At 38.0% G+C, this 25,152-nt stretch overlaps 1 protein-coding gene across 7 annotated transcripts in view; it reads left to right on the top strand.

Annotated features, from left to right (window-relative positions):
- Positions 1-25,152, top strand: part of NRG1 (neuregulin 1) — an 887,736-nt gene that overhangs the window by 847,014 nt on the left and 15,570 nt on the right. For 4 of the 7 annotated variants that reach the window (XM_074228297.1, XM_074228298.1, XM_074228295.1 and 1 more), the window contains one exon: positions 14,725-14,792. In XM_074228297.1, coding sequence (XP_074084398.1) covers positions 14,725-14,792 — 68 coding nt within the window. Of the gene's footprint in view, positions 1-14,724; positions 14,793-15,358; positions 15,418-21,104; positions 21,129-25,152 lie in introns of all 7 variants that reach the window. The other 3 variants (XM_074228296.1, XM_074228299.1, XM_074228294.1) reach the window with 2 other exon arrangements.

Genomic DNA, 25,152 nt, shown 5'->3' on the forward strand with positions numbered 1-25,152 from the left:
GTGAGTTCAAGTCCAACTCTAGTCACTTCTCATCTTAGTACAGAGCCTCATAATAGAGGCTCTTAATCAATTCTTATTGACTCTTTACCTGAATGATAGACTGAATAAACTCCTGATGAAACCCCCAATCCATGATGAGCTGGACAGAGGAGAAAAAAGGAAACAAAAGATAAGTCACTTAACCTAACCTTCCTTTATTCCCTCACCTATAAGACAGGGATAATTATAGTACCTGTCTGGGTTGAGAGGATCAAATGAGATAATATTTAAGAATCCCTCATCACAATGCTTGATACATAGGAAGCACTTCATAAATGAATGCTCTTTCTTTCCATACAACATGACATTTTTCAGAGGAGCATTAGAGGCACAAAGAGGGTAATTCAATTAATCAATCAATCTTAATTCGGCTCTTTCTATATACTGAGCTATGGACTGTGATAATAATAAAACTAAGCCAAAAATAGAACTTGCCCTCAAGGAGATTACACTCTAATGAGGAAGACCACATACAAACAAATTTATATAGTGCAACCTAGATAGAATAATTAGGAAACCATCAACAAGAAAGTATTGAGATTGACAATGGAAGTGGGGCTTTTGTTGGGATTTAAAGGAAGTCAATAGTCAAAGCAAGTCAAAGTCAAATAGTCAAGGAGATCAATAGTCAAAGTATATATCAAAGAGCCTTCCAGGCATGGGATGCTGGAGGAAGAGAGATGAAGCATCTTTATTTGTCAAGCAGTCATGAAGCCAATGTCATTGGATCAAATAATAGTTTTGGGGGAGTGAGGTATAAGAAGATTGGAAAGGAGGGAGGAGGCCAGGTTATGAAAGCCTTTGATTGGTTTGTCCTTGGTTTCTAATAGAAGCTTTTTAATAGAAAATGTAGACTTAAAGTACCAGGCTCCTCACTACCCACTCTTGTCTGTTGTTTCCTCCCTTTGAATTGATATCATCTCAACATATTTGTAACAAAAAGCTTCCAAAGCATAATGATCTGACAGTGGAGGTCGAGTCATGTGGTAATAGGTCAGGGTCTTTTTGTCCTGTCTCTTACTGATATTGAACTGAAGATGCTTTAAGGGAGATAGCAAAGCATGAGTTAACATCCTAATTCATTTTTTCCAGCTATTAAAAATTATTATTTGGGGGTTTTTTTGCAAGGCAAATGGGGTTAAGTGGCTTGCCCAAGTGTCTGAGACCAGATTTGAACCCAGGTACTCCTGACTCCAAGGCCGGTGCTTTATCCACTACGCCACCTAGCCGCCCCTATTATTTGCTTTTGTAAGAGACCATAGTACATTAAATATGAAAGATGAGCAGGACAGTAACTTATCTTTGGACTTTTTCTCTCTGAGCCCCATTGAAAATGATGAGAAGATGATAACTAGAGGATAATTATTTTATTCAGTTTTAGATTAGTTTAGATATTTTCTATATTAAAAAAGCAAGATAATGACTTTTCCTAGGATTATTTCTATGTGAACCTATTGAGCAAGATGAGAGACAAGTGAAGTGACATTTTAAAGGAATAAATATGATGACAAGATGCATAAGGAGGACTTAGAGAAGGGAGACCTCAATGGTGATTTAAAAATTCCTTAAATGGAAATTGGAATCAATAGTGAAATAGGGATCCAAAGACTATAATTAGGAAGGGAAACTGAGGACATAGTCGTGGTAAAGAGTCAGAAACTATCCAGAGTGCCACATGAGAGTCCTAGAACCAAAATGGCACAATTTTAAAGTCAAGAAATACTACATTTATTTCAGTGTAAAGCTTCATGATCCCAACTGGAAATACAACAACAATAAGTCTCTTCTTTCAAGGAGACTTGAAGCTCATATGTGGTTTCTGTGGGAGAAGATGAAATGTACATAGCTAAGTAAATATGAGATTGAAAAAGAAGGAAAAGTAGGCACCAGGGAAGATCTCCTTCTGGAAAGGATTCTGGGAAATAGACATGAGGAGGTTGAGGTCAACAGGAATGACATCATTAGAGTGAGTCCCCTAAAGTGATAGGAAGAAGTTTGCATGGACCTCCAGGTGAGGATATCCTTGAAATTGTGACCAAGTTACCTGAATGATAAGCCTGACAGCTACATCCCAAATTGACCCATCTCTCCTCCTTGGGGATCCCTAGAACAGGAGTCTATTCCCCACAATTTAGGAATTAGTTTAGCATTATTCTCAGTTTTCTGCTTGAATGTATTGTCCTTCCCCCCCCCATTCAAAGTGTGTTTATTTAGAGAACAAGTCAGTCAGTAAGCATTTATTAAGACCTTCTGGTATTCCAGGGACAAAGACTTCACCCATATCATTCCCATTCCCCACCCCCTCTCTGTTTTTTTTCCTTCTCTTAGCCATCTCATCATAGTGTAGGGCTTTCACTAAGAGTCTGTTGACTTCATCAGGGAGGCAGCCAGTAAGTCTGAATGGAAAGTAAGAATAATTCAATGCTAAGTGTTGTAGGTGCAAAGAAAGGTAAAAAGCATGACCCCCTCCCCTAAGGGAGTTTACACTCAAATGGGAGAAACAACACATACATTGGAGATAAATACACAGTAGATGAAACAATATGAAAAGGGAAAATGTTAGTATGGGGGGAGGCAGGAAAAACCTTCACCAGAAGATGAAATTTAAGGAAAGTCTCAAAAGAAGTCAAGGAAGCTAAGATATGAGTGAAAAGAAGAGCTGTATCCAGGCCTGAGGAACTCCCCAGAGGTGGAAGAAAAGAGGTCAAATGGCCAATCTGCAAATAGGCCTAAGAAGCTGTCATGGAATTGCACAAAGACTGGAAAGATAGTGAGGTTTGGATTGGGAGAGGCCTAAAACAGCAAATGGTGAACTTTATAGTTTATTCTTGAGCCACTTTATTTAGGGAACCACTGAAACAACCTAAGGGAAGGACCAATGTGGTCCCAGCTCTACCTTAAGAAGATCACTTTGGTGGCTAAGTAGAGTATAAGTTGAAATGGGGAGGACTCTTACACAGGGAGAAAACTTTCTGAAGGCCTGCTGGACTGTCCTTTTATCAAGATCTTCCCAAAAGAAGGAAAAAATTGTGTTGTCTTCCTAAAAATCAGAAAATCAGATGATATCACTTAGGGAATCTCCTCCCTCTTTTATGTTTTTATTTATTGAACCTAGTTATTGATATAGGAAAAGGAATATCCCCTTGAAGATCATTAGAATCTGTAAACAAGACATTGACAAAATGCCTAGAAAATAAGGAGATAGGGGCAGCTAGGTGGCGCAGTGGATAAAGCACCGGCCCTGGAGTCAGAAGTACCTGAGTTCAAATCTGGTCTCAGACACTTAATAATTACCTAGCTGTGTGGCCTTGGGCAAGCCACTTAACCCCATTTGCCTTGCAAAGACCAAAAAAACAAAAAACAAAAAAAAGATGAGGAGATAAAATGAGGCAGGCTATGTGGAATTTGTATCTTATTAAATATGTAACCCCTGCTGAAGTACTCACCATCAAATATAGACCAAGTGAGATGTTGCTTCATACCCAGAATTTCAGAGCTTATTTTGTGTTCTAGAAGGGAGAGCTAGAAAGTGATGATACCTCATTGGAGGAATCTCTTTCTAAGCCTTGGTTTCCTGGTTATAATGAACTAGTAAAACTTCAGTTCCAAAGTTGAGTGTTAGTATTCTGATGAAATTAGGTTTCTCCTCTTTTCCCCATAAATTCAGAGTCACTTGCTATTGGTCCATGAATCCAGCCCTGTCTTTCAGGAATTATCTGTGCAAGCTGTCTAAGAGAGCTCTGTGTGTGTGTGTGTGTGTGTGTGTACATGTGTATGTTATGGGGATGAAGAACATGAGTAGAAAACCAAGATAGAGTGGTCATTACTAGAAGTTTTCTGATTGGATATTTGTTTATTGATGGACAAAGACAAAGCTTCCCTTGAGAAAACCAATGGATTTTACAGAGAGTATCAAGACTATGGCTTAAATGGAAATTATAAAAACACTTATGACACTGAAGAGACTATGAATATGGATAGATAATAGAATGAGCTTCATCTCAGAAATATGCAGACTAATAGTAACAATACATTGGGGAAAGAATTTACCACACAGAAATTCCGTCAGTGAGTGGGTGAAATCTGGCCCAAAGGCTGACTGGACTGTGGAGTGGAGGAGAGTCAGAATTTGCAATATGAGACTGCAGAAAACCAGACCAACACTATTAGAACTGTCTGTCTGGGCGATTCAAATGTATGTACTCAAGGGAATGGAGAAAGACCTTGAAATCAGCCTCTTGAACCCATGGAGAGTCTTCAAAATCCTATGTTCAAGATCAGTGCTCATCATTAGTCATATTATCCTTTTTGAAACTGGGTGTATTTGTAAACAAAGAGACCCAACACTGTCTCAAATAATTTCTGAGACGTAGCATTATAAGAAGAACCCTGATCAAAGTGGACGGTTGGAAATAAATGAGAAGAGACATCTGTATTGTGCTCACAATCCTCTTTGCTATGCAGATACATTCACATAGGTGTGCCATTCCAGAGCAATTCTGTAGATAAAGTTGAAATGAATTCACCTTCAAATCATCACTTCTCCCTTCTCTTGACTCCTCTTCACAGGCTCTAATGGCCACAATTTGGGAGGATGAGGACGTCTTGTTTTTTATTATTAAAGTTGTCTTGAGGATACTTTCAGGGAACCTATAGAAATGAGACAATATAAGAAAAAATCCTTTATCTCATTGCACAAGAATCTACAGAATTTTAATAAAAACGCTGAAATAGGGAATTATCCTAGGACTACTTATACCTGGGCTGAGAGAGAGAGTAATAGCAACAATAATACAGAAAACAAAACACGTTTTCTGGAGTCAGACTGGATTTTGCTGGCCTTGAATGACCATCTCTTTTAAGTAGTAATAAGGAAATGCAGATTTCTGGTTGAAAAAGGGAGATAGACTAATGCAACTTATTAATCATTTGACATATATGGATAACATCAAGTTATATGAGCTCACCAAAAATTGAAATAAAACACACACATACATACACTCCTTTGAAATCTTCATTCAGTGACATCAAAATGTGATTTCACTTAAGAAGTGCAAACTTATTGATGAATATGAAAAATTATTAGGTTGAATCTCGCTTCACGGCAAGAGCCAAATTGAACTAAGGAATGAGCTTCATAATTAGAATATCTTGGAAGCTTCCAGACAAGATACAAAACATTGAAATATCAAGGAGAAAAATGTGGCTGAATACAGTAAGAGACTTCCTGGCATCCTGAAATCAAATCTGAATGGGAAGAATACACTTAAAGGAACTAATGCTGGACGATCTCATTTTTAATGTACACTAGCAAAACTACCAAAAGCATCACACCCAATTTATAAAGGGTTTTTAGCAAAAAGCTATACAACAGTAACAAACACAAGGCCTTATCTATCTTAAATAATCACTTGGCATTTATTAATATTAATATCATATATATTAGAAAAGCTTTTATATAGTATCTGCAATGTACAGTGCAGGACTAAGTCCTTCTCAAATACTGTTTCATTTGATCTTTTTGACCTACCTTGGGTGGTAAGTGCTATTATCATCTTCATTTTCCAGTTGAGCAAACTGAGGGAAACAGAATTTATGTGACTTTTCCCAGGTGACACACCTAGCAAGTATCTGAGCCTGGGCTTGAACTCAGTGTTTTTGCCTCCAGCTCCAGAAGTTCTAGCCACTATCACACTTAGTTGTCCTTGTTCTAAGAACAAAAATTGAATCCCTGCTCTATGAGAGCTCACAATCAGCTAAAGCAAAAAGAAAACTTCCTCACTAAAAAGGAGGAAGATGGATGGATGGATGGATATACAAACACAGATTGCATGATAAACAGGTTAGAAAACTGAAACAATATGGTTATATACAACATTTTCCTGAGTTAAGACAACATGCTGATGAAGAAATTTTGGATTAATAATTGAATCTTGGGTGCTTTTTTATGGGAGAGGATATTTTAATGACAATTCAAGGTCAGGTCATTGAGTCCAGAATTGAATGAAGGATTGTCCTTCAGGAGTTTTGACTAAGTGACTGAGGCAAATTATGCATGACATCCTAGAAACTGAAACTCATCTGCAGGCTGCAAAAATTTAACACTTGTTGAATGCTTCCTAAGAAATGGCCTTCTATGTAGGATTATAATCCAATTCTCTCATACTGAGAGACTGCACATCTTTAATATAGACTTCAAAATATTTTTGAGAATTCAGATTGGTGCCCACAGTTGCTTGACTATAATCTTGATACATATAAACTTAAAACACACACATATGTATGTAAATATACATGTATATATCTAGATACATATATACATACCCACACACATCTATACTTTTTTTGGTTGGACTTTTTTTTTTTGGTGAGACAATGACAGTTAAGTGACTTGCCCTGAGTCACATAGTCTGTAAGTTTTAAGTGCCTGTGGCCAGCCAGGTTTGATCTCTGCTCATGACTGCAAGACTGTGCTCCATTCACTGTACTATCCTGCTGCTTCAGTGTTTTGAAAAAGATGTTCTCATAAAAACTACTCATGACTTCCTGCCTATATGAAATGAAAAGTTTTCAAAATTTTGAGCCCTAGTGGGAGAATCAACATCATGAGAACATACTAAAGTACATAGCATTTAACTTCTCTCCAATTGGAATTGAACCAGGCTTACTTTCACTGAGTCCACAGAAGATGAGTTTCAATCATAATCCTTTTATCCAATAACATAGAATATATAAAATAGTAATAATAATAACAATAATAATATCCAAAACACAATTATCTAATTTTTATATTTTATATTATATTTATATTTTTATATTATATTTTATATACCTCAATGCATGTGTGAACTCATTTGCCTGGGTATTTCCTACATTGTGACCAATCATAGCTCTCTGTACTTTGGACATCCTTGTAATTCTTTGTTCCTGGTCTCCCAGAGGTCCCCTGGAAAAGCTTCCCAGTGACCAAGTAGGTCTTCTGTCTTCGAGCTATTCAGCAGTTCCAATTCTTACCCCCATAACTGGGACCCCTTCTTTTGTCAGTCATGCATGTTATCAAAATTAGATGATAGAATAGCCATATAAGAGTTCACATGGCATAATAGATCAACATTTTATTTAAAAAGGCTTAGGTGCACTATCTAAGCTGTATTATTCTGGACAAATACCTGAGGCAACATTTCTTTTTATTTAAAATAAAAAATTTCATTTCCATATCATCTTCATTTTCTAAGATTTCTTTCCATGCCCCAAGACAAAGCATAAAAAAAAGGAAAGGTAAAGCAGTTCATTATACATGAAAGACCCTATATCAATCAAGTTGCATAATATGTACTGTGTTCCATCCACATAATTTTCTCTATCTGCATTCTTGGTCTAATTTTTCAGATTAAAATCTGAAGAGGCATGGCTATTTCTATCATCAGAAGGAGTTTCCAAACTGCAACTTCTCTCAATGATGAAATTTCAGGCCTGGATTAATATCAAAAACATTAAGAAAAGTCAAAAAGAAGGAAAGGGGAAGAACAAGACACAATTCATTCATCTCTGTTAGCCAAATGACCTTGGTCCTGGATTTTCTCTCCATATGAGCCTCCTTGCTACCTCAGCTCATCTTTCTTTAATTCAGAAAATGAAATGTATGATTCATGAAAAAGCCAAGGCTATTAGATAATAATGGTAACTGGTGTTTATACAGTGTTTATAGTTACAAATGACTTTATAGAATTAGCTTATTTGATCTTCACAATAAACCAGGAAGCCAGTCCAAGTATAATTAGCCCCATTGTGCAGGTGAGAAAAATGAGGTTTAGAGAACTTGGCAGTAGTCCAATCTTATAAAGTTATTAAATGTCTGAGGCAATCCTCAAGCTTTGGGTTCTCTATATCATGACAAGCCCTAGGTCCTAGAGACAGAGGGCTGCCTGAGTTCAAATCCTTCTTTTGAAGCTAAATCTGTGACTCTTTTCCTTGCCAATTCTTATGCCTCAGTTTCCTAATCTATAAAATGATTGGCTTGGTCTAGACAGGCTCTGTGGTCACTTCTTACTCCAGATCAACAGCAGTATGATCCGATGAACCAATGGGGTTCTTTTAAATATTGAATTCTAGGGGAAGCTAGGTGGCACAATGGATAGAGCACTGGCCCTGGAGTCAGGAGTACCTGAGTTCAAATCCGGCCTCAGACACTTAATAAGCACCTAGCTGTGTGGCCTTGGGCAAGCCACTTGCAAAAAACAAACAAACAAAAAAAAATTAAATATTTAATTCTGAACAAAATATCTATTTATTTAGGGTTAATTCAACAAGTTTTTTTTAAAGTGCCAAATAAGTGAAATACACTGAGCTAGACACTGAGGAGTTTTATCTACTTGCTTGAGATAGAGGGCTTGGTCCAGAGCCATGATTTTATGAGCAGATAAACATCTGCATCTCAGAGTCTTAGACCAAAGTCAAACAGTTATTATAAGTCTTGATTCCCCAGCATTCCCAGGTTCAAATGTGGCCATCTACTATGCCTTGTTGTCAGTATCCATACTGGGGATAATGCCACAAATACTACACCAGCATGACCACCAGTGGTAACCAAGGTTTTTATAGGGATTTAAAGTTTGCAAAATGTTTTACAAATATTATCTTATTTGATCCTTACAACAGCCCAGAGAGGTAGGTGCTATTATTATTATTATTTTCATTTTACATATGAGGGCACTGAGTCTTAAGGAGGTTAATTAAATTGCCAAAGGTTTCACAAATAGTAAGTGTCTGAGACCAGATTTGACTACAGACTCAGTATTCCATCTACTTTGCTATTGAAACAAAAAATAAGAAAGCAAGCAAAACATACTCCCTTCCACAAAGAAACCTGCTAATCTACAAAACCTCAAGTAATGTTTTCCTGTCTTTTCTTTCTTTTCTCTTACAAAAAGTAATTATATTAACAACCTTCATTTAATCATCTATTTTCCACAACATCCTTTCCCCTCCCAACCCCTTCACCCCGAGCTATTAGTTATTTAATTGGGGAGGGGCCAGAGAAAGTATATATATGTGTGTGTGTATATATATATATATATATATATATGTATGTATAAAAGCAAGATATTGAAAAATACTGTGTGTTGTTTCATACTTACAGGTCCCTTCCCAACTTTTGCATTTCCAACATAGTGAGATATTTACACTGAAAATTTACATATAGAGGTTCACTCTCTGTGAATCTATAGAAGGGAAATTATCAACAAATATCATATTTCCTGGATAGTGATACTAAAATGGTATATAAAAGTCAAATGGAGACTTTAGCAACATATTGAAAAAATTATTTTTTAGAACAAAGTTTAGAATAAAGTTAGACTGGGAATTTAGGGATGGCTTAATATTAGCAAAGTAAGCATATCAGAGCAAATTTTTTAAGAGAATGTCATTATCTTGATAAATATAAAATGTCTACAACAAATGCAGTGTTTGTTTTTAAAAGATTAAAAATGATCAGAATGAAAATTATTTTCCTTAAAATCATCATCAGTATCAAGTCTTCCCTTCAAATAGAATATAAAATTTTAAACATAAGAATGATTAGTTTTTGTCTTTGTTTCCCCAATGTCTATTTTTATTGACTGGATAAATCTATCAAGAATTGGTATTTTTAAAAAAACAAAACTTGAAGTTTTACCAGTAACACCAGGGATAAAGCAAAGATGTTCACTGACTCCACTCTTATTTGCTAGAGTACTAAAAATGTCAATATGGCCACAAGTCAGTGAATGAAGAATTTAATCAACTCAGAAATAGATAGATGCTTTTTTCCTTGAATATGCTTCCCAATGAAAATTGATGATATCTTTTGAAAAAGAAATAACCATCTCCATGTAGTCTGACAACAATCCTATCTGATTTCTCCAAAGTTCCTTATATGATTGCTGATACTAAACCCCTGATTTCTCAAGAAAGAGGAAGTGATTTTAGTTCCATCCATGTATTCAAGGAAGTTATTCTTAACAAATGACTTCTTAGAAATCCCTTAGTTCTCTTTTTCTCTTTTCATCTTGATTGCCCAATCAATTTAGAAGAACTCATCGGGGCTAGGCTACTTTTTCCAGCACCATGTGTCAGACTAGGTCTGCAGCCAGCATAAGGAAAATGAATTTAGCATATGGAGTGATTGGATAGATAGTGTCAATGTGGTTCCTGCCAAGTTCGAAAAAGGGCATGAGTGAATGATTCCTCTGGTTAAAATGCTCTGTATTTCTGAAAATTTCCTTTTATGTAGACATTATCATTACATGATTTGATGATTTCCATCCTTGCTTTGCAAATTGTAAAGTACCATGTTCATGATTGAGCAAGCAAAGAGGCCCTTTGAGAAGGGGTTCCTTCATTAGAAATTTGCTGCAGTATCATAACACTGAGTTTCCCTGGAGAAAACAATAAGAAAATATTGGCCAGATTTTTCACCCCCTCTTCCCACCTGTTCTGTCTGCTTTTGCTTCCCAGAGCTCTGGGTAACTAACCAATATTTTCCAAGCACTTTTTTCAATATAATTGTAGCTCCATTGCTTCTCTGTCCAGTAAGCATTGTGGTGTTTTTTTATTTTTTTTGACTCCTTTCCTAAACTTTCCAGAATGACAATCCTTGACTGTCTCCTTTATCTTGCTGTCTGTGTCTTTCTGTACAACTGTCTGTCTATCTGTCTCTCTCTCACTCTCTCTCTGTCTCCCTCTGTCACTCAACACACACACACATAAGCATCAGTCTTCACATTTGTACTTCATTTTTTGTGAGATAAAACTGGATCATGGTTGTTAAAAACATGGACAGTTTGAACCAAAAGAAACTATTCAAGGTGATACAATCATTGAGGAATGAAAAAGATAGGTCACCTTTCCTTAAGCATTTTCAGATTTATGGAGCCTTTTCCTCAGAATAGCCCTGTGAGAGAAATACTATAAATATCATGGTATCCATTTTATATATGAAGAAAATGAAACTTTGGTGAAGGGAAGTGACTTGCTTGTGGTCAAACAGACAGTAATTCTCCAAGTCAAATTTAGAATCCTGGTGTGAATTGTCCCCAAGTCTTGCACCCAGGGCTCATTATACTGTAATTTCCATTATCCTCAGACTTTCCTCCTCTTGCAACATGTTCACAAGAACTTTTAAAAGTAATCTAGAAAACAAAAACAAAAGAAGTACTTTGAAAATTAATCCACACCAATAGTGTGTAGTAGATCTGTTTTCTCATCCAGTTTGTCCTTTATGTGTCAGTCATTTTCAGGCTTCATAGGTTGGCTCTGACTTGAGAGAAATCATGTAATTTCTCATAAGTCACTGATTTTCCATACATTTCTTGATCGACCTATCTACTGAATCTCTAGCAACAAAAGAGAGCAAAAGAGGCAGGGAAAGCTCAAAGTCTTTTAACATTAGTAAAGTAAAAAAGCTCATAGATTGGAGAGATTATTGGTCTTCCTGGCTCTTTTTATGAACTCTTTGCTTTGAGTTTCTCAAACCTTTTGGGTATATTCATGGTTGTCTAGTTTTGTCAGATTTGGAAGGAGCCATAGAATATAAAATTCTAGACCTAAGAGCATCTTGGCATATGTACAGTCAACACACAGAAAGTTGAGTTAGAAGGGACATATAACATAGAATTTAGAATGTTAGATTTCTAACTGTGAGAGTTGAAATTAGAACAACGAATATCAGAAATAGGAGGGTGCTAAGGGTTGTTATTGTTTGGTTGTCTGACACTTTCTTACCCTATTGTAGTTTTGGGGCAGATCCTGGAATGATTTGCCATTTTGTTCTCTGGCTCATTTTTCAGAGGTGGAAACTGAGGCGAACAAGATGAAATGACTTGCCCAGGGTTACACAATTAGTAATTATCTAAGACCAGATTTGAACTCAGAAAAATGAATCTTCTTGTCTTTTCGTCCATTATTCTATCCACTGTGCCACCTTATAGCCATCCTTAGAATATAAATTGCTCAAACTGGGGTGACCTTAGGACAAAGAATGTCAGAGCACAGAAATTTAGAACCTAGATAGTTAAAGGGAGAATAGACAATATAAAAGCATAGAATATAGGAGTTGGAAAGGACCATGGATTATAGAATATTGGATTTGAAAGTGCCCTTCAAAGTATATCAGATTTAAGAAGATCCTTAGAACACTGTTAAGGCTCAAAGGAATCTTAGAAGATGGATTGATTCTTCCAGTTCTAATGGGCTTTATATATAGATTGGTTCAACTGGAGGAGCTCTTTGTGATCATGCAACCCACATCCCCGAGCCTTTTATTTTACCAATCAGGCAACAGATCCAGACAGAAGGGGTCAAAGGTCATCTGGCTAATTAATAGCAGAGCTAGGACTTCAACTTAAGTCATCTGATTTCTGTAAGGGATTACCTTTTGCATTACATCTTTTTCACCTCCCTCTCTGATCCATATTCTTAACATAGTGTGTGAAAAGAAGCATAATCATAAAAAAGAGCAGGTTTGCCTTTTTCTATATAAGAATTAATTCTTAAAACTATTCTTACGTCATAGCATCATCACTCTAGACTTGGAAAGGATAATAAAATTCCCTAATTTGATAGATGAGGAAATTGAGGTCAGAGACATTAAATTATAAATCCAAAGCTCCATGGGCCATACATTAGAGTTTAAATATGAATACGAATCCTCTGATCCCAAAACCAAAACTCTACCAATGCATGCTGTATTTGAAATGCTAGTGAGTATTTATTTTGGGGAAATGTCAGATCTTTTCAGATTTTTCTATTAAGACAGAGAATTCTGTGATGCATAAGCATTTGTATCAAGAAGATGTGCAGACAATTCTTGGATTTACTGAGGCAGGTTTTACCTCCTAAATGTCATTTTGTCATCTACAAACATACATTCATCAATAACTTCTCCAAATACTATATAGTACTACTATTGTTCAGTTGTTTTTCAGTCTTGACTTCATGACCCCATTGGGGGTTTTCTTGGCAAAGATACTAAGTAGATTGCTACTTCCTTCTCCTGTTCATTTTACAAATAAAGAAACTGAGGCAAGCAGGGTTAAGTGGCTTGCCTAAGGTATCTGAGAAAAGACTTAAATTCAGGAAGATTTTTTCAGGAAGTTTTCCTGACTCCTAACTCGGGACTCTCTATACACTGTACCACCTAGCTGCCCATACTACTTAGTATATCTTATTCCTAATTGTGTAAAATATAGGATAAGGCTTCGGGCCTTGACTAAATAAGAAAATTCCTGGGAATGTGAAGATCTCATTGCATATGAAGAAATGGCAGGTCAATTTATGCCATGTCCTTTATCCATAAATAATCTCTTAAAGACATGTATCTAATGAAAAAATAAAAAAAAAATAAAAATAAAAAGACTATAGCAAGAGAATGGCCCATTTTTCAGAACCATTTAATTTGGTTTCATTGAATTGAAAGTCCAGGAGCAATGTTGAATAGTAGATGACATGTGGGCCTAAATTCTGACACAGGCTAGCCGATTCATTCCAGATATCTAAGTTGAAGATGAGTTGTATTGGTAGCATCATTTGTAGAGGGAAATTCCATACCAGGACTTCCACACAGCAATGAAATCCCAGCTCCAGACAAAGTTTGAATATGGAGTGAAAACAATACATGGAGAGGGGAGCCTGGACTCTTGAAGCTCTCACCAGAACTCTATTGAGGGACTCACCACCCAAAGGCTGAGTCACCTGGGTGAAAAATACAGAACAACTAACAAAAATAGCTTCCCAAAGCAATGGGGTCGGGGAGTGAGATTCAAATAGAAAAGGGAATCACAAGGATTCCTGTGGACTTCCTGTTGATTTAGAATACCATGTTAACATTATCTTGTCTTCTAGTGTATTTTTATTTTGTTAAATATTCCCAGTTTAATTACAAGTCTCTAATTACATTTTCATCTGGTTGGGCTACACTCTGTCCAAAGGCACTATGGTGTCATTAGCTACATGTGCAGTCAATGTCCTTCCCCTCTCTCCCCCATACACAATAAAATTCACACCAAAACACCCTAGGTGAGTCCTAGCCTCAGGTCTCTCTTTCTGGTCAAATGACAAGCAATGGCAAAGAATCTGCTTCATGCTTGAAGTGAGAGGGAGTCATTTGTTGAACCAATAAATATTAGAATATGAGAATGTAAAATTCTTGCCATTTTCTTCTCAGCTTTAGCCACAACACACACAGCCAAATCTTTACTCTTTGAAGATGTATGGCTGGGAGATGAAAGGTGAAGCAATTGGCAGAATTTTTTGGTGGGGGTGTAGAAAGAGGGGATGGCTTCTTATCTGACACTGTTCTATACAATCAACAGGAGAAAATCTGAATGGTAAGTGCCTGATATACATAAAACACTTGAGTCACCAACTGGAGTCATCTTGCCCTCCCCTCTCCATTTCAGCTTGATAGCTTTTCTCTAATCAAGTTTCAATGTATTGACATTTCAAATTAAAGAATAAATCAATATGCTCTTTGCAGTCCTCAAGGGACACGGTTTTCTAAATGTCCTCCTCTCTATGTTATTTTTTTCAATCCCCACATCTCTCCCTAAGTGTCCTTTGTGGGCAGCTAATCTATAGGAGGGGCATTGACAATTTAATCATTCGGTGTCTTTAGCCTCTGTTGTTTATCACATTTCTGCCCTCTAGGTGCCAACCTGGATTCACTGGAGCAAGATGTACTGAGAATGTGCCCATGAAAATCCAAACCCAAGAAAGTATGTTAAAAATAATCTGAACTTTGCTTTCTTCCCCAATCCACAGCAACAAGCACTACCACTTGGTGGTTTGACCAACCAGGCGCCTGGGCTCTGCACTCATGGCTCGGTGGCATAATGTGTCATTGTTGTCACCTCCTGTCACTGGAGACAAGAGATTGGGAAAAAAGTTCCAAAATATCAGCAGCCATCGGGGACAGGCTAGCCATTTTCTTCCTGATATCTTTGACTACTGATATAAATCAGAATTCCTTGAGCTACCAAGATAACTTGGTGCTTCTTCAATTTGCTCCCCCAGTGACCTCTGCTTTGGGAGGATGCAAACCCCTGGGACAGTGGAGGCTCCACCATTCCTAATGGTTCATTCAATTTGGTCCAAACTGGTCTCCTTGGAGGGGTCCCCCAACCCTCGAGCCACATTGGGGCAAAGCTTTGACTGCTCCTGGAGGTGAACTCACCAAGGTCCAGCAGTTGACACTGATGAAGCTTCTTTCTTAGCACATGTTCACTTCTTCTCTTTTCTCTGTTTTCTCTACCGTTGTTTTTCTTTTTGTTTTTCCTCTCAGGTGCCCAAATGAGTTTACTGGTGATCGTTGCCAAAACTACGTAATGGCGAGCTTCTACAGTACGTCCACTCCCTTTCTGTCTCTGCCTGAGTAGGAGCATGCCACGCCCAGAGGGCACTGCACTGCTTTCTTGTTGCTGCATCTCCCTCCCCAGATCACACCTAGAGCTAGATTTCTTCTACCAGGTCTAACATGGATGGCCTCTGCCTGTCGCATGAAAATCTTAACCAAAATCATTGTATGAACTGTTCTGTTTCTGCCCTAAGACACTAATAGGCATGTGAGGCTGAGCAGGGAACTCAAGGGGATAGTGGGTAAGGATACCCAGTTGCAATCAGGCCCCAGGAGTGACACAGTCATAATAACCATCTCTAAAGTTCACTTTTATGGAGGAAATGCAATAAAGTCATTCCACTAAGTAGTCTAACTTAGATGCCACCAGTCTGAAAGGGATCTCATTAACTTGTAACCCATAATGCATTTGAAACAATGGTAAGTTTGATATGGTACAGAATGTATTATTTATGTCAAATAAACCTGGCAAACAGAATGCAGGTGTTTCTCATCATTGCCCAGTCTGCTTTTACAGAATGAGGAAAAGGTGGGAGAGACAAAGTGAGAGGAATTCCCAGAACATCCCAGGGCCACTCGAGTTTGGATGCCCTTGGTTGGCTTCACTCATCAATGGGGTGTCTTGCAAACCAAGCATCCAGGGCCAATTTAAATAAATGAGAAATTAGAACATGTTATTGTACTAATTTATAAGGATCTTAGGAGAGGAAAGGACCCCTCACACATTTTGAATATTTCTTAGCTTTTCTTTGAAATATAAAGTGCTTGCCTCTTGATGATGGGATACTGGGATCTTCCTGCTTTGTGCGGGTAGTATTGCCCACGAAAGAGCAAAAAGCATTTCCCAGCTGCTACAAATAAATGTTTCCTAGCTCATTTAGAACATAGGCAAAGGCGTTCCTCTTTTCACTTTATGCACCATCATTTAAAAAAAATTGGTGAAAAAATACATTTTATTTGGGAAGCCCTAAGGACAATTTCTTCAAGGCCTTCTTGCTGATATATTCAGCAACAGCCTTTGGGTAAGGGGGAGTTTATGTTTCATTTGGAGCATCCAACTAGAAGCATATTTATGACTTTTGGGATCTATTAAGAAAATTTCTTTAAAAGTTGGATCTTCTCAGCCCCCTCTGATGTAATGCCTAAATTCATATCTCTTCCCATCCCCACTACTACCACCACCATTGATCCAAGGGGAATTACATTATTCTGTTTGGGGAAGACTTGGTGGCTCCAAGGGGGAAAAAGAATTTTGCCTGACCATGTGATGATTTAAAAAAAATTGACCATGCATCCTAGAGAGAGTAACAACATAAGGTAACATTCAGGTTAGAAATGAAGCAAATTATCATCACTACCATCCCCAATATTTGAGATCAGCCAAATCTGCAAAACAGATCCAGTTTTGAATCTCAAGCTTCATTGTCAGCTGCCAAGGAGTATTTGAACTCTTACATCATTAGTATGACATTCTCTGGTGTGGGATTATACATTTATGGATCAGAGCATTCCATAATTTCATAATTGAAGTCTTGAACTGTATTTGAGAAGTTCAAGCATTTAGGAAAGAACTGGCTACCTTTCAGGAAAAATTTGCCCTTGCAAGCTAAGTGTTATGGCAGGGGGAAAGGTAATTGAGGAGCCGGCAGTTCAGACCCTAAGTCACTGCCTGTTAGATGACATCATGTTTTCTAAGAACATGGCATTGCCCCACTGTTTTTTCCCTTGATGGATTTCCTAACTGAACTGCTTAGTTTCAAATATTCAAAAATAAAAGGCAAACCACAATTGAATCCATGTTCACTCTGGAAGGAGAGATTCCTAGTTATAAGAGCCCCTGGCAACAAATGGATGTCCAATTTCAATAGTGGGTTCATATTAGTCAGTGTGAAGAAGTACAAAATTTTAATTTGTATAATAGGATACCATCCATAAAGGATATTTCCCCTGAAAATATAGCTACTATTGTGCAATATACCACCCCATGTTTTTCAAGTCCTTCAAAAAAAGGATACACTTATGTAGTTTTAGCAGACTCCTAGAAAATCCTAATTTGTTCTCCTAGCATTTTTGATAGATAGTCCCAGGTGTATATCCTCTCCCAGTCAGAGTTATTTCAGGCCAGCAGCCTGACCTAAAGCATGGAGAATATCCATGCTTTGTGAACCTGGTAAGAAGTGTGAAACATTTACTTGTAAACACCAGAGGCATCTTCTCTTTCCACACTTTACAAATGCAGTGGCAGTCTAGTTGGTTTAATCTGAAAGCAGTTCAGACCCATGGCTACCAGTCCACAAGGTAAGTAATCAAACCCTAGGCACAATTCAATTGGCTGCAGTTAAAATTGACAAAGAGAGAATCCAATCATTTAGGGCAGGAGAATGAGATGACTCATCTGGGGATTCAAAGATTGTCTGAACATTTAAGGGTACTCACAGGGAGAAAACCCACTGGCTCACTTCAGTTAAGCTTGAGTTGCTACAGAATACCATTCAATTCAACAACAATCAAGATGTAGTCCCCGGGCTAAAACCGGGGTGTAAAGTGTGCCCTAAAACTCCCTCAAGTTCATATTCTATTGGAGAAAAAGACAAAGATGGACAAGTAAGATAATATAAGGTAAAATCAGTTGGTATAAAAAAAGTTGGTATCTCCCACTTCCCTTATTGTGGCTTTTGCTTTGAAATATGAAACCCACACCTGGCTAAAATAATTGGCCTGACAATTTCTGTTCAGGAACAATAGAAAATGAAGCCAATCCATCAAATTGGTTAATTGGCTTTTCAAAAATAATTAGATTTTTAGGTGATTGTCCATAATAGATAGCAAATTTGAATTATTTTTGTATGTGTAGGCACAGTAGGAAATCAGTTACTAAAAAAACTAAATTGTTTTGTAAACACAGCAATCCTTGTGCTTATAAATCATTTCATTTGGGGGGAAAATTCTAGAGGAAGTATCTCTGAAGTAATAACCATAAGTAGGGTATTAGATTAAATAACACAGAGAAAATAGTAAGCTACATATGAAGTGAAAAAGGGTTTGCAGGCATAAGACTTTTTTCCTTGGATCAAAAAAGAAAAATAGAGTATGTCCAAATGAGTCATCAGGATACTAGAGGGTTAATGCATGTTTCTTTGTTAAGACTTTTCACCCTGAGTCCTTTTAAGACCTAAGTATCAATTTCCCATTGACTCATTTTCAATGGAAGCTGCCTGATAAGAATATGGCTTCCCATGAAATGAAATGAGCGTAATGAATGGTGGCCTTGCTGCTAAGACCATGTAAAAGCAATTACACATATGCATGGGCATGCCAGGAATTTTACTGCAGACTTAACAACCAAGCTTTTTATGCTACTAACATACCATTAGCAGTGTTCATGGAGGCTCACAGGTACAACTTTCTCGACTACTCTTCAACTGTCAAGGATTGTTGAGTTCTTATAACATATAGTTTTATCTTGGCTTAACCCTTAAAGTCTTCCTGATCAGTTGGGGAGAAGGGGCACTTGGGAATGGGGAACTCCACTGTAGTCTCCTTACAAATATTTTATTTATCATCATCTTGCCAAATTTATATATACAATAAGCAAGAAAGGGTAGATGAAAGTGGCCCAGAGAGAAGAGGAAGGAGGATGGTTCTGAGTGAAATTCAATTCAAATCAATCTGGTTTTTAATTCAAGAATCTATGAGCCCTCCTCTGGGAGATTAATGCCACCACTGATAAATCTGGTGAATTCCTTGGAATCTTTGGGAAAATCCAGATCAGTAGATGAATTTTGAACAAAGGTCCAGAGGAATGGACTTAGTGTCCTGCTCTAAATGGTTTCATTCTGAATTTCCTTTGGTCTCCTTAATCTATCATATCTAACCCATACAGGGTTCATCCTGAAGTTAGTCTCAGTGTGGAGCAACTTGACTCAAAAGAGGTCTGCCCCATACTAGTTCTACTAATAAGAATAGTTCCTTTTATGATAGTTAACTCATTCATTCATCAAGCTCTTCCTTATTAGATACTATTCATCAAACATATTTCAAAATCCTGGAAAGATATAGATAATACAGAGTTTACTACATATCCAGACCTTTATCATGCATACAAATAAGGAAATGCCAAATACATCCAAAGTGCAAACAGATTACATACAAAGCTAAATACAAAGTCATTTTAGGAGAGTACACTAGTAACTAAGGATATCCAGATAAGAGCTTGGTCCCCAAATAGAGGAAAGAACAAGAATTATTGTTCGTGTTGGATGACAAAATGGAGCTTTCCCCAGGCGCATTCAGCTAGAGTAGACCTAGAATCAGTAATCAGTGACAAAGAAGAATAGCTCAATGCCTCTTTTCCACTCTTTCTACTCTAAAATTTCTCTTATAGAAGGCAGAGTATTTCTAGCTTCAAAATAGAAGTGGGGGACCATTTGGAGAATCCTTGCTGTCATCTCCTTCTTTGATGCTGAGTGGGCTCAGGCCATCACTCAGTCTTTAAAGAATCATCCTAATACTCACTCTCCTAAAGAAAGACTCTTTCCCCACCTGGCTATCTCTTCTCTGAGTCTCAATGTTGCTCTATGCTTAGAAATGTCTTAAACTTAACTCATTCCAAACATTTACTTATCCTGGCAGCATATTGGGTGGGAGTAAGTGGTGCTGGCAGGGAGTCCAGAAGGGACCAAAGATTATTATCCAATTACCTGAATTCGAAAGCACTATACCTTGGGTAGAGACAAGATGTTGCTGATTTTAATGTAAACACACAAAGATGGTACCAAGGAGTTTGCAATCTAATGAGGAGATAAGAGCTTTTGGCAAACAAATTGGACAAAACAAAGCACCGATTAGTGGGAACTGTTCTGGTTGGCATCAGGGGACCTGAGTCTAAATCACCCCTATGTACCTTATATGACCCTAGGAAACCCAAGCCCCCTATCTAGGTCTGTTCCTTTTTTTGTAAAGGAGGTAAACTGACCCAGATGATGTACAAATCTGTTTCAGATGGAGAGGATGATCATATCCCTTTTAGAGAGAAAGAAACTAAGGGCATAGTCATTTGGACAATGCCATCTAGATACACTGTGGGAAGATTGGAAATAGAAGCCAGCTCTCTTGACTCCTGTCTGGAGTCCAGCAGAGTTTTCTTACTAAGAAATAAAAGATTGGGGTGGGGAGACAATACAGAGTGGATAAAAGTAAGACAATAATCCCTCTCCTCCCCACAAAAAGGAAGTTCATGTTTTAAAGACTACTTGCCACCTTCCAATATATGATATCTTTTATGGTGCAGGAGAAGACATTTGTCCTATGTGACTTGGCTAATTGACTTCACTTCTCTGGGACTCAATTTCTCTCTCTATAAAGTGAGGATGTTGATTTGGCTCTCCATTAGTCCTGCTAGCTCAGATCCTCTATGCTAGAGTAAGGAAGCCCTTTCTCCCAACCTCTCCATCAGTGAAGGCTTTGAGGGGTTAAGCAGGAGATGAAATGCTCTTTGTGGACTCCACCTTGATGACACCTGCATGAACACTGCTCTGAGAATCCTTCCACACTGGTCCCATTTTCATGTGCAAACAAATAGATGTGTAACTTTGTTTTGGACTACCATGTATTACTCTTTTCTGAAACTGTTTCCCTTTTCTTTCTTTTTTTTGCCAACTTTCTGCATTGGCAGAGCATCTTGGGATTGAATTTATGGGTATGGACCAATCATTCCTTTTTTTAGTGCCTTCGAGCACATTTTAGCACCTGTGAACTTGACTGCCTCTTCCCCCTTCTTTTCCCCCTTCCTCTCAATTCCTAACAAATGGTTTTTTTTGCTTTAGAAGGGATCATACAGCCATAACAGTGGTCTCTCTTGACCCTTAGCTATTATTAGACATAAGCAACTCTCTCACTTCCCAGACCCCACTTCAGATCTCTGATCCCTAAAACTCATTTCCAATTCCCATCTTTACCATAGTGTTTGTCCTGCAGATTCCATTTGTTCTGAAAAGGCTGATAAGGACTTCAGGGTAATCAGATCTCCTGGGCTCCAGGACTCTAAGGGGTCTTCTGCAAAGGACAATCCTCCCAGAAACCCACTCTTATGCCCATTTCGGTTCAGGAACCAAAGGAAAAGCCATCTATTCCTGGGGCAGGAAGCACAGACCCTGGTTGGGAAATACAATAGTAAGTGCTTGGATTAGATAATGTCTCTGGTTTAGTTATGTTTACCTTCCTTATCTTGTGAGCAAGGTCAAAGAAAATCTATAAAGAAAATAGTCTTTGGCTCTCTATTAGATAGGGTTGACTGACATTTTCATTGAGTTAAGGAAGGGGAAGCCAATCCACAAGGATTCTCCAGACAACAAATCCCAGAGGACCCCCCCCCATCTTGAAGAAACAGTCCTTGAATTAGGCATTTTTGGGGGGGAGGGGAGGGGAAAGGCAATAGGGTTAAGTGACTTGCCCAAGGTCACACAACTAGGTAAGTATTAAGAGTCTGAAACTGGATTTGAACTTAGGTCCTCCTGACTCCAGGGTCAATGCTCTATCCACTGTACCACCTAGCAGCTCCCTGAATTAGTCTTATGTCATTTTCTTGGCTGAAAAGGTGGAGCAACTGGTGGAACTGCAGAGTTCCTAGACCTTCAAAATCAGGCTAATTCAGTAAACCTTGGTTCAAATTCTAGTTTTACCTATTGCTATCTGTATGACCATGGGCAAGAGGACTCCCATCTCCATGTTAAGACCCTGATCCTTAAAATGGGGTGGGGGAGATCAAATACCTAGATAATCTCAATCAGTGAAGAATGTGAGATCAGCCTGGTTGCAGTTTGAAGGATGGAGGATAGACTTACTTTCTGTTTCCCCTACCACTAAAGAACTACATGGAGATGATCACTTGAGTTATCACACTCACATTCCCTAGCTATGTCATCATAGATTTGACTAGACAGTTTCTCACACATATTATTATTATTTTCATTATTATTCAATAACAGCAATAATAAACTAAGCCAAAGAGAATCTGCCACCAAATACTTTATGAAAATGAAAATTTGCTCATAGACCTTCCATAAAAATTGCTGGAGTCCTTTCTAAAGGAAACTGGCCTTTTGTAAGACTTCCAACCCATTTGGGCTAAAGCCCCAGGATGGCAAGGGTCCAGTTCCTAGGATGGTGTTCCTGATTGCAGAAAGTCCATCCAGAGCAACTGAGTACACACTAATTCAACAAGCATAAGACCACAGGGGAGAGGCTGCTCTTCTGATGTCCAGGAGAAAATTCTTTTCATTCTAATTAGGGCTCCACCTTCTACCAGGATCTGCTCTGATCAATACCAGAAAGCTCCAGTCTTAAAGGTCTAGGATCTAAAAGTAGAAAAGAGTGAGGTCATCTCTGGAAGGATGGCCAGTTCAGCCCAGTCCAGAGCCAACCAGATTCAAAGCTCATTGAGCCAATACTGCAGTGATGCTGCAGGGATGCTTGAATGTCCCCATCAGTTCCTAGCCTATCAGATCAGTAGCATTTTTTTTCAAATCTCCATCTGATTCGCTTCTGCCCTGCTGACCCTGTAACAGCATCTGTAGGGAGGAGCAAATTATTTTAAAAGATATTGCCAGAGTTTTCTCCAAGGCTCCTCCCGTTAGTGTTTTTGAATTTCTGCCAAATCTATCTGAACAAACACAATTAGTATGGTGTGATTCAGCTGGTCATATAAATTGAAACCAGCACAAATACTCAACTTCAGGACAAGATACATTGCATGTCCATTGAAGTTCATAGAAGCAGAAAGCTCATGCCTCCCTTCTCTAACAGCTGCTTCCCATTGGCTAATCTGAATGTGACTGGATAGACTTTATCCACAGAGAATAATGGATTTTGAGTTGGAAGAGGCAACCATCTAGTCCAACCATGAATGAAAATAATCTACCATATGATATACCAGCTAAGTGCTCATGCACCCTCTTCTTATAGACCCTCCCTCAAAAGAAGGGGAAATGACCACCTGTGTTTCTTGGGAACAGCTCTACCATTTATGAAGTTGGGTTTTTATTTGATGTTTTTTGTTCCTTACTCTCCCATGTACCCCTAAATTAAATTTGCTTCTTTATAGCTTCCAATCACATGGGGGGGTTGAAGGGAGAGCAGCTAACAAAACAAATCTAATCTCTCCTTCATCAAATGGGCTGACTTTGAAATATTTTTAGAATCTTTGTCCCCATTGAGGCTTCCCTTAGCTAATCATGTCCTCCTTCAACCAATTCTTATGAATAATTCAAGGTCCTAAACCATCTTAGTTTCATCCTTTTCTAGAATAGGGATCATCAAACTACAGCCCACAGGCAAATCCTGCCCCCAGGCCTGTTTTTTAAGCTAAGAATGGTGTTTTTTACATCTTTAACTAAAATAATACTTTATTTTAAAATGTATAAACCATTCTTTGTTCACAAGTCAAATACCCCCTGAGACTGTAGTTTAGAAATCCCTCCTTTAGACAATCACTAACTTTTTAGTGTTTAGTTAAAGCTGTGGTGATGAGGGAAGAGTACAATGGGACTATCACTTCCTTATTTCTGGATAATTACTTTACATATACCTCTCTCACATCAGCTTCTATTGGGTCACTTGTATAAAGAATAGAATGGGAATGAGGTATAAATGTCACCAGAGAGAGATCCACCCACTCAATTCAAAGAAAAAAATTTTTTGGTATAAAACAAGTGAAAAGAGCACAAATGAAAATTTGCTGTTTCGTCATTTCTGATAAATAGTTCACAACAACATTTATAGAGATCTCTGTGCTTTTAAAGCCATCTAGAGATCCCAGTGAAGAAGGCAATCTGCATCCTATTTAAAAAATTATAAAAAAATGAAAAGGAAAGTAGTGGGCAAGAGGGTTTGACTTGTATCAAGGATAGTTTGAACTAGATTGTTTCCCATCTTCTCTTCCTGATGTATTATCTCACTCAAGACCAAAAGCACTCATGTCTGGACCAAAATATGGAAGAAGGCCCCAATCAGGCCCCCAAATCCTTTGAGCTCCCATTGTGTCTGCCTGCCAATAGGCATGGCAGCATCCAGAGGAAGATGGGCCATGACCATTCCCTGCTGGTATGTTTTTGACAACATTAGTAAAGAACTAATTTGGCCCACTGCATATTTTCTTCCTGGTCACTTGGTTTCTCCATCACCATTCACAGATCCCATTAGGCTAGTGAAGGAGTTATGCTGTATGGGAAATCCCTTCCAATTTCTACCTTCTTTTCAAACATCTCTACATTATTTTCCCCCCTAATATGAAGCATGCTGTGCAAGAGCCTAAGGTTGACTTACTAACATTAACCTTTAAACCTCTAATTCCCTTACCTTTACTCCCCTGTATCTCTCTGTCCTTTTCTTAGTCTGCCTCTATGTTTGATTTTCCTTTCACCTTCTAGTTCCAAGACTGTTTTTGGTTTGTTGTGTTCTTGTCCTTGTTTAATCCATGACATCCACTCATCCTTCTTACCTATGGACTTTTTTTCTCTTTCTCTTATTCACAATCAGTCTTTATATTAATTGGGTTTGACAATGTTCCTAGTCTGTTAACTGGAATTTGATGACCATGAGCAAAGCTTGTAAGGATGCCCTGAATAATGATAAAGTACATTTTATCAGAGAAATTAAAATTCACTTACTCTCAGAAAAATGTTTCTCTCTTCCAACAAAGAGAAAAAAAATAGGGACGGTAAAGA

Source organism: Macrotis lagotis, chromosome 3, assembly GCF_037893015.1.
Source record: "Macrotis lagotis isolate mMagLag1 chromosome 3, bilby.v1.9.chrom.fasta, whole genome shotgun sequence".
Classification (NCBI taxonomy): Eukaryota; Metazoa; Chordata; class Mammalia; order Peramelemorphia; family Peramelidae; genus Macrotis; species Macrotis lagotis.